At 41.6% G+C, this 12,141-nt stretch overlaps 1 protein-coding gene across 2 annotated transcripts in view; it reads left to right on the plus strand.

The window, feature by feature from the left end:
* si:dkey-91m11.5 (PH_BCR_vertebrate and RhoGAP_Bcr domain-containing protein) overlaps window positions 1–10,952 on the plus strand; it is an 86,501-nt gene extending 75,549 nt beyond the window's left edge. For both annotated transcript variants that reach the window (XM_061260447.1, XM_061260448.1), the window contains 7 exons: window positions 1,406–1,465; window positions 1,591–1,700; window positions 4,627–4,766; window positions 5,315–5,449; window positions 6,234–6,339; window positions 6,563–6,725; window positions 6,885–10,952. In XM_061260447.1, coding sequence (XP_061116431.1) covers window positions 1,406–1,465; window positions 1,591–1,700; window positions 4,627–4,766; window positions 5,315–5,449; window positions 6,234–6,339; window positions 6,563–6,725; window positions 6,885–6,974 — 804 coding nt within the window. In that variant the 3' untranslated portion in view covers window positions 6,975–10,952. The remainder of the gene's footprint in view (window positions 1–1,405; window positions 1,466–1,590; window positions 1,701–4,626; window positions 4,767–5,314; window positions 5,450–6,233; window positions 6,340–6,562; window positions 6,726–6,884) is intronic.
* Window positions 10,953–12,141: the final 1,189 nt, after the last annotated feature.

The raw sequence follows: 12,141 nt of genomic DNA on the forward strand, positions 1-12,141 counted from the left end.
TTTGGCTGAATTAGAATCTGTGTTGACAGATGACTCTACATGACCATATGGGGTTTATGTAAGAGCAGAGGAAAAAGATGCAAACAACTGCAGCAGGCAGAGGGCAAATGTGTTTGTACAGTTGTTTACCACTTCATGAATGGTGGAGAATAAGACATCCTCATGAGAGTGTTTTCTGATGGGTGATGCGTGACATTGGGTTACTAAGGTGTCTTTGAAAACAGTGGAAACCCAGACCCTGGTCATAATGTGAGCCTTTATGAAACGAGAGTGCTTGGTAGCGTACTCTCTCTGTGGTGTATACAGAGAGTCATGATGTGGTACAGCTTCCCTTTTACTGAGGTTTATAAAAATAGTAATAATGCAGTAGGGGAGATGTGGTGGGTTTAGAAAAAAAAAAAAAAAAGGATAATAATGCCTTTTTTTTTCTTTTTTTCTTTTTTTACTTCCCCAAGCAGTCTTTTTTCCGTTCTGCTGTTTTGTTGGCTCTGGGCTTAGTTTGCATGTCAGGGAAGTGAGAAAGTGTGCTTGGTTAAAAACTAACAGTTGATCACTCCTGTTGCTCCTTGGAAATGAAGACGATTTTGTAACGGTTGTTCGCCAGCGGAGGATGTTTGAGGCCAGCCTGGGTTAATCTTACCCCAGTGAGCCAGGCCAGGAGGATCAACCCACACCCCTCCTCGTTCACGGTCACCTCTCCCACTACAGGCACAGAGTCTCTGCTGCTTTCACTCGCGGGTTCTCCCTCCAGCAGTTCTGCTGAGCCCGTCTTTCTCAAACCTTCCGGTGAAGTGGAGCTATGTTAGTCCAATGTGAATGCTAAATGTAATTGGTAAATTGGTCATGCAAATGTGCCATAGTTTAATACAAGTTAATGTATCAATATTCAGGAATACCTTGTTATTATGTTAATATTTAATACGCAGTGTAGATGGATCCTAGAAGAGAATGTAGTTGTAATATAGGTGAGGACATTAATTCTGGCTTCGGTCTCCTCTCCCCATGGCGCGTAATCTAGGGCCACTTCATTCTGCCTTCGGTCTCCTTTTCCTCCTGGTGCATAATCTAGGACCACTTTGTCTTGTGAATGAAGATAAAATAAGAAATTTGAGGGCACACATTGGAGTACAACATGTTTGTAAAGTTATATTTGGTTTACTTTAAAGTTTACTCGTTGTTATTTCTAGTTTGGCAAATGAGAGGGAGGAAATGGGATGCTTTCCCATGCCTGCTGATTTGTGAAAGGGGGGAGAATCTGCCCATCGCTGGATCACAGTTCCCTGTACCTGCAGCGGTGCTTTCCTGTTCTTGTCCACTGAGTGTTTCCTTGTGTGTGTGTGGGGGGGGGGTTTGGACCGTGTTACAGACATTTGAGACTAAACAGGATTCATCTGCTTCTGTTTAGCTGGACCCTCAGACACTACAGGGGAAAGACTGGCAGAGGACTGTCATTTCCATGAATGGGGTGAGTACTGACAGCCAGGAGTCTCCCATTGTGGGGCACAGCCTGCTCAGTTGAGTCACAAACCACCGACTTTCTGACATTGTCGAGGATTAATGTCTGCTGTTCATTTTTTGTCATTTATCCAGATTGAAGTGAAACTCTCCATGAAGTTCACTAGCCGGGAGTTCAGCTTGAAGAGAATGCCGTCACGGAAACAGACAGGCGTGTTTGGGGTGAAAATTGGCGCAGTGACCAAGTAAGTCAGCCAATACATTTGCCGATATGAAAGCCCATTCAATTCTGTATCTTAGCAGAGACTTACAAAAATAACTTCATGTTCCATTGATATTCCTGTCACACTGTCAAAAAGGGATGCCTTTAAAGGCTTTGATTTGAAAGGAATAATTTACCTTTAGCCTCTTTTCCCTGATCCAAAAACAACATGCATCCAAGGGCAAAAAAATAATAAATCTCAGGCACAGAAAGGCGTTTTTGGGGCTTTATTTTCACAAGGGCACTGAGCCCTTGGCCCTGATGATGGGTCATAAAATAACTTCAAACCCAGCAGGGAAAAATGTACTGATTTAAAAATCCTTATTTAGTGCTGAAGATGTAAGTCTGAAACCTGTCTCAGTCTTTAATTTAGTCTGTGAACAGAAAGAAAAACAGGAAAGGGATGTTATTAATGGCGGACCCAGGATATGCGACTACACCTTGTAATAAAGACTCTGCTGTTGTAATCTTAAAGACTGCTACAGTACCAGTAAATTCAAGACATGCTAAGAAAATATGATGTTGGTTTTGCCATAGCAAAAACCTAACTGTATGAAAACCTGCTGTATGGCTCACTATAATTTAAACAGTCATCTCCTCAATTTAAGTATATCCAGTCACCACAAAAGTAAAGATAGTGTGCAAATCTTCGAGGTAAGGGATTCATAAAATCAAACTTGTCGGACGGAGTTGGTCGATGTACTCTGCTTTCTAAAAAGCACACATCATCTGCTGCCTGTGCTGCCTGTTATAAGTACGTCATGAATGAGAAGTAATGGGCCCAGATCTTAACTGCAGAGTATGTGATATTGCACTGGAGGGAGGTGAGCTCTGTGGTGAGGCTGCCCCCTGCTGGTGATATCTGCTCAAAGCCTCACACCGCTGCGCAGTGGTCTGAGCGACTCTCACAGGGTTACACTGCAGAATTCCTCTGTTCGTGTATAAAGGTTATCCCACTGTATGACACTACCCACAAACTGAAATAAAGCCATAGTTGTTGGGGAATTGGCTGCATAACTGGCAAATGTAGGCTTGAATTCCAGCTGTTGCGCCTTCAAGCAGCATAGAAACCCCATGCACACTTAATAAGTGAATACATTTGCTGTGACTCCATTATTGAAATCTAGGCTAATATACGTATGTTCATATAATGATACTGTGCCATTTATAACAAATTCCAAAGTAGCTGCATGCATGAATCGGTGTGTGTTTTATTACCATTATAATGTGTGTTTTCACATGTATTTCAAGACCTGCTTCAACCCTTCTCATGACCCACTGATGCACTGTGTATGTTTCAAGCTATGTAAATAATCCTACATATTCCAGGTACAGCTGTCCTGAGCTCCCACAGATCTTAGACAACTCCTAAATTCAGTCTCAAGTATTTCCCCTATGTTTACAAAAGCATGTGGGTATTTTTTCTTGTCAGAAGGAAAAAAACAAACAAACAAACAAACAAACAAGCACGGTTGCCAAAGTGGCATTTCCTTAATGCTCACTAATTTTCCTCTCCGCTGAGCCAGACTGATCCAGAAACTCATGCTGGTCTGCCCGACCAGTAGTGTGACTGCACACTGGTGATTGACACTAATGAAGATCCTCGCAAATGGGAACTTAATTGGTTTAGGAGCAGGGCCAATCAAGAGGGCAGTGACAATATAGCTCTAATAACAGCAACAAAATAGACTCCTCATGCTCCTCAAGGCTCTTCATTCCATCAGCTGGTCTGCTGGAGTTTATCTGTTTTTTCCCCTCCAGTTTTAGCCATGGTGCACCAATGTGCTGTTCACAGAAGGACTGTAGTGACATTAAAGGGCACCAATGACCTCAAAAAATTAAATACGAAGGTAACTCAGAATTTGCTCATTCATAAATGTTTGAATAAGCCTTAGGGGCCATAACCACAGTTTGTAAAGTTTGTACAGTATGTCCTATGTCCAACATTTCTCCTGGGCCTCTGCTTTGAACACATCCTGCCATTATGGCAGAAAATGTGCATTGCTGTACTTAATCTCAATCTTATTGGAAATGTTGATTATTCCAAAGAGAGAAGTAGTACAGAGAAGCCCAAGGTGTTTAATGCTGAAAAGGCTTGCAGCAGATGGGAGGCAGAGACTCTGCGAGTGGAAACGTTTCAGAGGCGGGCCTTTCCGTTTCTCAGCAGGACTATAATTAGAGCGGAGTGATGGGAACGAGCAGTAATGGCTGTTCTCTGTGTAAGTCAATGGGAACAGGGACATGGGGGGGGGGGGATTCTGCTCTCAGACGGTTTCATCAACCAGTTCCCAGCACTTTTTCTGCATGCTCAGTCTAACCAGCGCATCCAAGCACCAGGATCTACATCAAAGATCAAAGATTTTAGCCATTAGAAGGAAAGATTCTCTTCAGTCATGCTTTATCAGCAGACGTGGTACACACGAGCGCCGCAGGGGTGCAATGGTTAAGACATTGGACTTTGGTTCGATGCAGCTGGCCGCAGAGGACCGGGGGTCACGCCCTGGTCCTGCCTGATCCGAGTATGGCCGTCGCATGAGGGAGCCGGGGATCACAGCTTGAGGAAGGCATCGCTCTCATCCCGGCTGCCAGGAGGCAGGCTTGTAGCGGCGTTTCCTCAGCAGTACATTAATAATATGGGAATTGATAATAAACGGGGGATAATTGGCCAACAAATTGGGGGGGGTAAAATGGGTAAAATCAGACAGGTACATACTGGCGAATCTGGACGAGGTAGTGGTAAAAGTTTTGTTATTCTTCGTTCCACATCATTACGATTATGTAACCAAGTCACTGTTTTGTTTCAGAAATTCCTCCAGGGTCAGTTGGCATCATGCCATCCTTTGTGTTTTTATGCATGGGAAGCTGACGGTAGCACCCTAAAGTGTGTGTGTGTGAATGTGTTTCCTCAGACGGGAGCGCTCCAAGGTGCCCTACATCGTGAGGCAGTGTTTGGAGGAGGTGGAGCGCCGTGGCATGGAGGAGGTGGGCATCTACCGTGTGTCGGGAGTGGCCACAGACATCCAGGCCCTGAAAGCAGCTTTCGATGCCAGTGAGTACCTCTTCCAACTCCTTCTTCTGACGCCTGAGTGTAAAATATCAGGCTATCCCACTGCTGACAAATTTCATAAGTGTTTTCTCGACCTTTTCCATACAGGTTAAAAAGCCTTTTGTTTCCTCTGTTTTGGTAATGTCTGTCTCTCTTTAGGGGAACACCAGACTTTGGCGGTATGTTGCTTTGTCAGATTTGCCAGTGCAATATTTACTGATTTGCTGTGTGAATCCAGTTTATTGGCAACATTAACCATGTTCTCCATACTAACCACTTGAGGTGCAATGTGTGTGGGATATCTGGGCTCTGTGTATAGAAACAGCATGTGTGTGCTGACTGAGCACAAAAGAGAGCCTGCATTCTTCAAATGACAAAAAAACCACCCAGAAACAAACAAGCGAGGAGCTGGGCAGTTGTGTTGAATAATTCCTGCATATTTCTGCAGAAATGTTGATGGGATGGCATAAGGGGGTTTCCATGCCTGCCTCAGACTGTGGTTGCTCTTCCTGTAATGTACTGTGCGTGACACCCTGCCCTCTGCTTTTCAGACAACAAGGACGTGTCGGTGATGATGAGTGAGATGGATGTGAACGCCATTGCTGGGACCCTGAAGCTGTACTTCCGTGAGCTTCCGGAACCACTGTTCACGGACGAACTGTATCCCAGCTTTGCTGGAGGCATCGGTCAGTCACAGGACATTGTTTCTAAAACCCTTTTTGTTTTTGCTTAGCAGACAGTTTTATACACACTTATTCACACTGTTCACATTTTGCACATAGTATCCATTCATACAACTGTATATTTACTGAAGTAATTCAGGTTAAGTGCCTTGCTCAATTGCAGCAGTGTTTGAACCTACACCACATACGATAGTAGAGCACCAGTGATGATGCCCTGGTTGTGTTGAAGTATCCCTGAGCAAGTCACTTAACCGCCAATTGCTCCTGGAGAGCTGATTGGTACCTTGCAAGGTAGCCTATCACTGTTGGTGTGTGAGTGAATGAGAGGCATCAATTGTAAAAAGGCGGCCTGTAGCATAGTGGTTAAGGTAAATGACTGGGACACACAAGGTTGGTGGTTCTAATCCCGGTGTAGCCACAATAAGATCGGCACAGCCCTTGAGCAAGGCCCTTAACCCTGCATTGCTCCAGGGGAGGATTATCTCCTGCTTAGTCTAATCAACTGTACGTCGCTCTGGATAAGAGCGTCTGCCAAATGCCAATAATGTAATGTAATGTAAACGCTTTGGATAAAAGCGCTATATAAATGCAGTCCATTTACTGTGTATATTTTATTCTTAATTACCAATGCCCTGTCTGTCACATGTATGGCTTGAGAATGTATTGCTTTCCATTAACGTTCCATTACCAGTTGTTTATATGTTCTCCCTAGCAGATTTGTCATGTATTTGCCTGTATAACACAGCACAGTTCCTCTTTCTGAATCACTGTCTGTTCTCCCATCCAGCCCTGTCAGACAGCGTGGCAAAGGAGAGCTGTATGCTCAACCTTCTCCTCTCGCTACCAGAGCCCAACCTGGTCACTTTCCTCTTTCTGCTGGACCACCTGAAGAGGTATGACCCCCCCCACACACAGGCACACATACACACTCACACACGCACACACACACACACGCACACACACTCACACACACGCACACACACACACACACACACACACACACACGCACACACACACACATACACTTGTACATCTATCACCTTCCATGTGACTGCTGATGTCCTTTGACACTGACGTCATGTGACACCCCCGCTCTATCTGTGTGGCTCTTCCCAGGGTGGCTGAGAACGAGAGCGTAAACAAGATGTCCCTTCACAACCTGGCCACGGTGTTCGGCCCCACGCTGCTCCGCCCCTCTGAGAAAGACAGTAAAATCCCAGCCAATCCTACACAACCCATAACCATGAGTGACAGCTGGTCGCTTGAGGTCATGTCACAGGTAATCTATAAAAAAATTGAATAATGTGTATAGATTTGGGTAGTAAAGTAACTGGCAGTAGTAATGTTTATATTCTCTGTCATCACCACTACATGAACAGAAATGCCAGAAATACCAATCTCTCTTTGTGTTTGTCCTTCTATCTGTCTGTCTGTACAGGTCCAGGTCTTGTTGTATTTCCTTCAACTGGAGACTATCCCCACACCAGACAGCAAGCGTCAGAGTATCCTCTTCTCCACAGAAGTGTAGGAGGAAATCGGTCCCTTCTGCCAGCAACACTGAAAAGAGAGAAGAGAACTAGAGTGAAAGATGTCTGTGGATCACAGAGTGGCTGTGATCAGCAGCATATAGACTGGACCCCTGCTGGACCCAACAAACAGACTAGTGTGTGCACAGTGTGATCACCAGGGGGCGCCAGTAATGTTCTGAAGCCATGAAGAGGAAACTTCTCGAAAATCGCATTCCTTGTACTATTGTTTTCTTTTCTTTGCGAAAATCTAAGCTGTTTGTGTCTTATATGACACAGAGCTTTTGCTCTTCAAAAGTCTTTGGCCTTGCATTCTGCTAGTGTCTTTGGTCAGTTTGTGCATTTGGAAAACATTGATTTAACAACAGGAGACATGCAGCAGGACACAAGCATCTTAGTTTTTCTTGTTTTATTGTCGTTTTTCTTTATGCTCTATGGTGACACAGACTCTCCTTGGGTGTCTGCAACACAACTGTTCTGCATCCATTCTGTTAGGATTTTTGAAACGTTTGATAATAGACAGGCTTGGAATAGTGGGGGAGGGAAGTAGAACTTGCATCTGCTTCTAATTAATGTTGTCTTAATTGCTAGTGACTAAAAAAGTCCAGGTTGCCCAGAACAAGTTCATTTTAAGACAATCAGGTCATACAACTTTGGTTTTGTGCCGAAGACTTACTAAGAATGATTTATCTGTCCCACTATCAAAGCCTGTGCAGTTTTAGACTGGGAACAAATCTCAAGGAGAGTACAAATGTTTATCATTTGAGGATTTGGACAAGGATTTTACAGAAATTAAATAGTGAAGAAGATGCAGATTTTCATTGACAGATGTTTTGGAAAGTTTCCAAACTAAAGTAGAAGATCTGGAGAATATTAGCACCATTCCTGAGTTTGTAATCTGTCACAGGAGTTAGACTGAGGTCAAATGAGGTGCATTATATCTCGAATGGCACCAGCAGCACAGACGGGAGAATTTGAGAAGTGACATAATATCATCATGTTATGGGCGGAGCCTACACAGTAGTCACATTCTTAAGACTATTTCTTCACAGTTTTTAATTCCTTTGGTTGGGAGGTGATAAGTTATAAGTATTGATTACCTTCAGTGTTTGACAGCCTTTTTCAGTTTATGGTAGTTGAGTATATGTGTGCTAATTGGCTTTGCTTTAATCTGCATAACAACTAATATCCAGGAAGCAATATTTTTGAACATATGGGGTATCTGCATTTTCTGCTCTCACCATTTTGTCCACATACTGTAGGTTATAAGGTTATATATCTTATCATAAGTGTCCTGCCATGCTATGGTGTACACCAAGATATGTACTTGTTTTTTTCCTGTTGAAAGTTGAAGTCATTTACATTTTAGACATTTAGCAGATGCTCTAATCCAGTGCGATTTACAGAGTTTACATTCCTTTTTTATTTTCTTAAGATAATATCTGTTTAAACAGCTGGATATTTACTGAAGCAATTCAGTTAAGTACCTTGCTCAATGGTACAATGGCAGTTCCCCACCTGGGACTCAATCCTACAACCTTGGAGTTGCAAGCCTGGTTCCCTCACCATTATGTTACACCGCCAAAACAAACTACATTCTGCTGGCCACCTCAGGAAGTCACTGTACTCTCCGTCTTTCAAATCCTTTCCACATTAAATGCAACAAGGGGGTGACTTCATCCCCCATTCAAATTCTTTAAATGGAACCAACATGCACATTTCCATTTCAGTCAAGCTTGCCATTGGAATTCTACTCATCCAGTTGGGCAATGGTGTCTTCTGCTGTCAGTGTGTATCATTTAAACACTGCATAGAGGGCAGAAGTACAACAGATATACTCTTGTTATACTGAATGTGAGCAATGTTAACTTTTGTTATCCCAACCCACAATCAATACATTATCACTATGAGTGGTTTTGTCATACGTCACTTGAAAAAAATGTTTCAATTTTATTTTCTCTTTTTTTGCCTTCTCACCAGGGTTTCTCCAGATAATTTGCAAAACCTCAGCTCCAATACCCCACCGTGCCAATATCTATTATGGGTTCATGTTCAGATCAATCTAGTACAGTCTGAACGTGTGGGTTATCTCAGAGGGACTTTTCAACAGGAAAATGTGTTGTCTTTTATTTTGTGAAAAAACAAGAGAGGATGGTTATATTCATATGCTTTACTTTAGTTTTCATTAACATGCAGGCATGTTTATTTGAAAGTTTTTTGTATATATTTTTTTCTGCGCAGACTTTTCCTTTTGTATTGTTAAAACATAACCCATGGAAGTTCTGGTTATGTGCTCCTTCCCAAAGCTGGTTATTTTGGGGTGGTAAGTTAAAACTGAATAATGTTGCATAATATTTGCTAAATGGGGGAAAAACTGGCAAAGGCAGAAATTGCCCTGTTGCCTGCGTTAATTCAGTTTCCATAGAGACTGGTAAGAAGTTGCACTTACAAGATTGATCCGTTCCCTGACAGATGATTGCTGATGTTGCAGAGCTGATCTTGGCGGGGTTCTGTAGTTTCCCTCTTCTGCCCGTGCTCCACTACACCCAGAACTGTTATGACTAGTTTAACTCAAGAGTTGCAGAGCAAATGGTTCAACAATGAGAAAGCTTTTTACTTTATTGACGTGGGTCAGGTTATGGCCATCTGTCTTGTAACCTACTTTGAAGGCCTACATTGGTTTGGAGAAAAGCATGTTGATTGGTTAAATCTGATGATCCTCAAACAGGTTGTTTTATCATTTTCCTCCCTAGTGTAAGAACTCAATGGAGAGCATTTATATTATAACTCTTTCTTTTTGGAAGTCACTCACTTGAACAATGTTCAGAATTGTTTTTTTATTTTATTATTTTATTTATCTGTTCTCTTTTAACCTGTTCGACAGTGTTAAGACTGCTTATTGCAAAATCACCTATTGACCTCTGCAGGCCTTGCGGAGATATTAGTGAGTGTGAGTCTATGATCACTGTAAACAGAAATGAAAAGAGTTTCCATGAATACTCAAGAATATTACACACCAATACAATTCCAGTCAATTTAATTTAGAGATTTTTAAAATGTTTTTATGTTCTCGTTTGTAAAACATCTGTATTCCCTGTACAATACAATATATTTCCCAGTAGAATCCAGATCCATTGTGCAAAAAGAGACATTTGAGTTATGGTTAATTTCTTTTTGAATCATATTTAATTGAGCATATTTAAACATAGCACTCCACTCAGATATTTTGGTGTTTCCATTTTCAGCTACCAGTGCCTGAGTGCTGTAGAGTTGTGGCAGAGCTCCCAGAGGTACATAGAACCAAGCTTTGTGCCCTTTTTCTCTTGCAGTAAACCAATTCCTTGGAACCGTGGTGGGACTTACTTACTCACTAATGTCTGGACCTCCTAAAAGTTTGTTGTGCACCACCGACATTGTGTATGACACCAGCATTTCTTGTTTCTTTATGTTCTATTTATTTGTGTCATTCCAAAAGTCTACTGCGAGCACAGAAATGTCTCTTCAAGAATGAAGTCCTGAGAGAACGTTCAATTTCTGTGGTGCAAAGATGTGACCCATCATCATTCTCGAAAGTAAAACATTGTTATGGGGTTATTTATTGAAGTACTAATTCACAAGGATCGAGTATATATACAAGAATTAAGTATATAATTAGTAATAACAATATTAATTTGAAAATGTGTAGACAAAATTAGGTCTGGTTGATTGTCTGCACAATGCAGAGCTGCAGATATGTATTAGACACTTGTTGCAGTCAGTGGCCCAGGGCTCAGTTATGAGGTCTTGTAAATGGTTAATGTTAATTGCCAACCACAGAGTTGAGATTTGATTCAGATTTTTCTTTTCTTTTTTTATTCAACATTTGTGTTCTGATCATGTAGCTGTAAAAAGGGATACTGTATTGAGAAGGAAAAAATGTTTGAAAGGCATTTGTAGCCTCTGTTTGTACACAAAGATTTAAATAAAAACTCCTGTATCTATGTAGCCTTGGTTCTTTTCCGCTCTACCAGCAGTGCTACAGGTACATACACATTCAGAACTTCCTCTGTTGGGATATCACTTGACTATTCTGCATAAACACAGGAACAAATTGTTAACTAAATGCAAATGCCAGCGCTTCTTGCTGAAAAAATTTTTTCACTCTGTATTTTGGGTTTAAAGAGTGTTCGTTTTAAATTGTCCAACACAGGAACAGGAACAGAGCAATTATACACAGTCTGCATGGTGCTATATTGAATTTTAATGTCACCTTTGTTTCCAAAATGTCCAGGGTTGTTTATTGTTTGCCCCCGGGTGGTCACCCATGACTATTCCAGCACTACCACGTTTTCTGAATGGAAAACGTAGATTCCAGCCTCCATTTATAAGCGTCGCCACAGGACCTTTGTAGCTCAAATTGACTGTGAAATGCACATTCCTGTGAGTACAAGGGCAACAAGGAATTGATTAAATTTTGTGTTACTCTAGGGGCCAAAAACATTAAGTAGGACAGCAGTGATCCAACAAGCTGTTTGCAGTGTATTAACAATGCCTGATAATCAGTATGCGTAAAGTTTTGTTCAGTTCTCGGCTTATGGTTTAGGCTTGCTAAAATTAGATGGGAAATCACATCTTTTTAGACAATGACAAGAAACAAGTGATTCTGGTGTTGTTAGCTCTCTTCAGTTAATTGTTTAACACTTTTAACTGAATGGAATAGCATTTGCATTATAGCGAGCAAGCATTGATCTGGCTAGATATGGCTGGCTATTGTTATTATGCCAGTTTGGGTGACTCCATATGTACTTGGACCATATGTCCTTTGTCTTTTCCCTGTGCAGTAGATGGCAGCAAATTACAACTGTTGCTCAGGCAATCAAAATAAAAAAGGATATGGTTAAGCTGACATCCATTCTGTTTCATGAGGACCACAATCACATTTTTTCAAATGTTTTTGAGCTACTCAATAATTCCCAAGTATTCTGAATTTGAGGCAGCAAAATACAAGAGATGCTTGTGCAATCAAAATAAAAACAGTGCTACCTCATTCAGCTTAATATTAAACCATTAACTAAAATGAACAGCACCAGACTCTCTTTTTTTCTTAATTTTGTTTTAGTCTAAAAGGATATGGGGGTTTTACATACATACATTGTTTTAGCAAGCCTGACAGGAGCACAAGGTGTGAAC

The sequence above is a fragment of the Conger conger genome, chromosome 11, assembly GCF_963514075.1.
Source record: "Conger conger chromosome 11, fConCon1.1, whole genome shotgun sequence".
Lineage (NCBI taxonomy): Eukaryota > Metazoa > Chordata > Actinopteri > Anguilliformes > Congridae > Conger > Conger conger.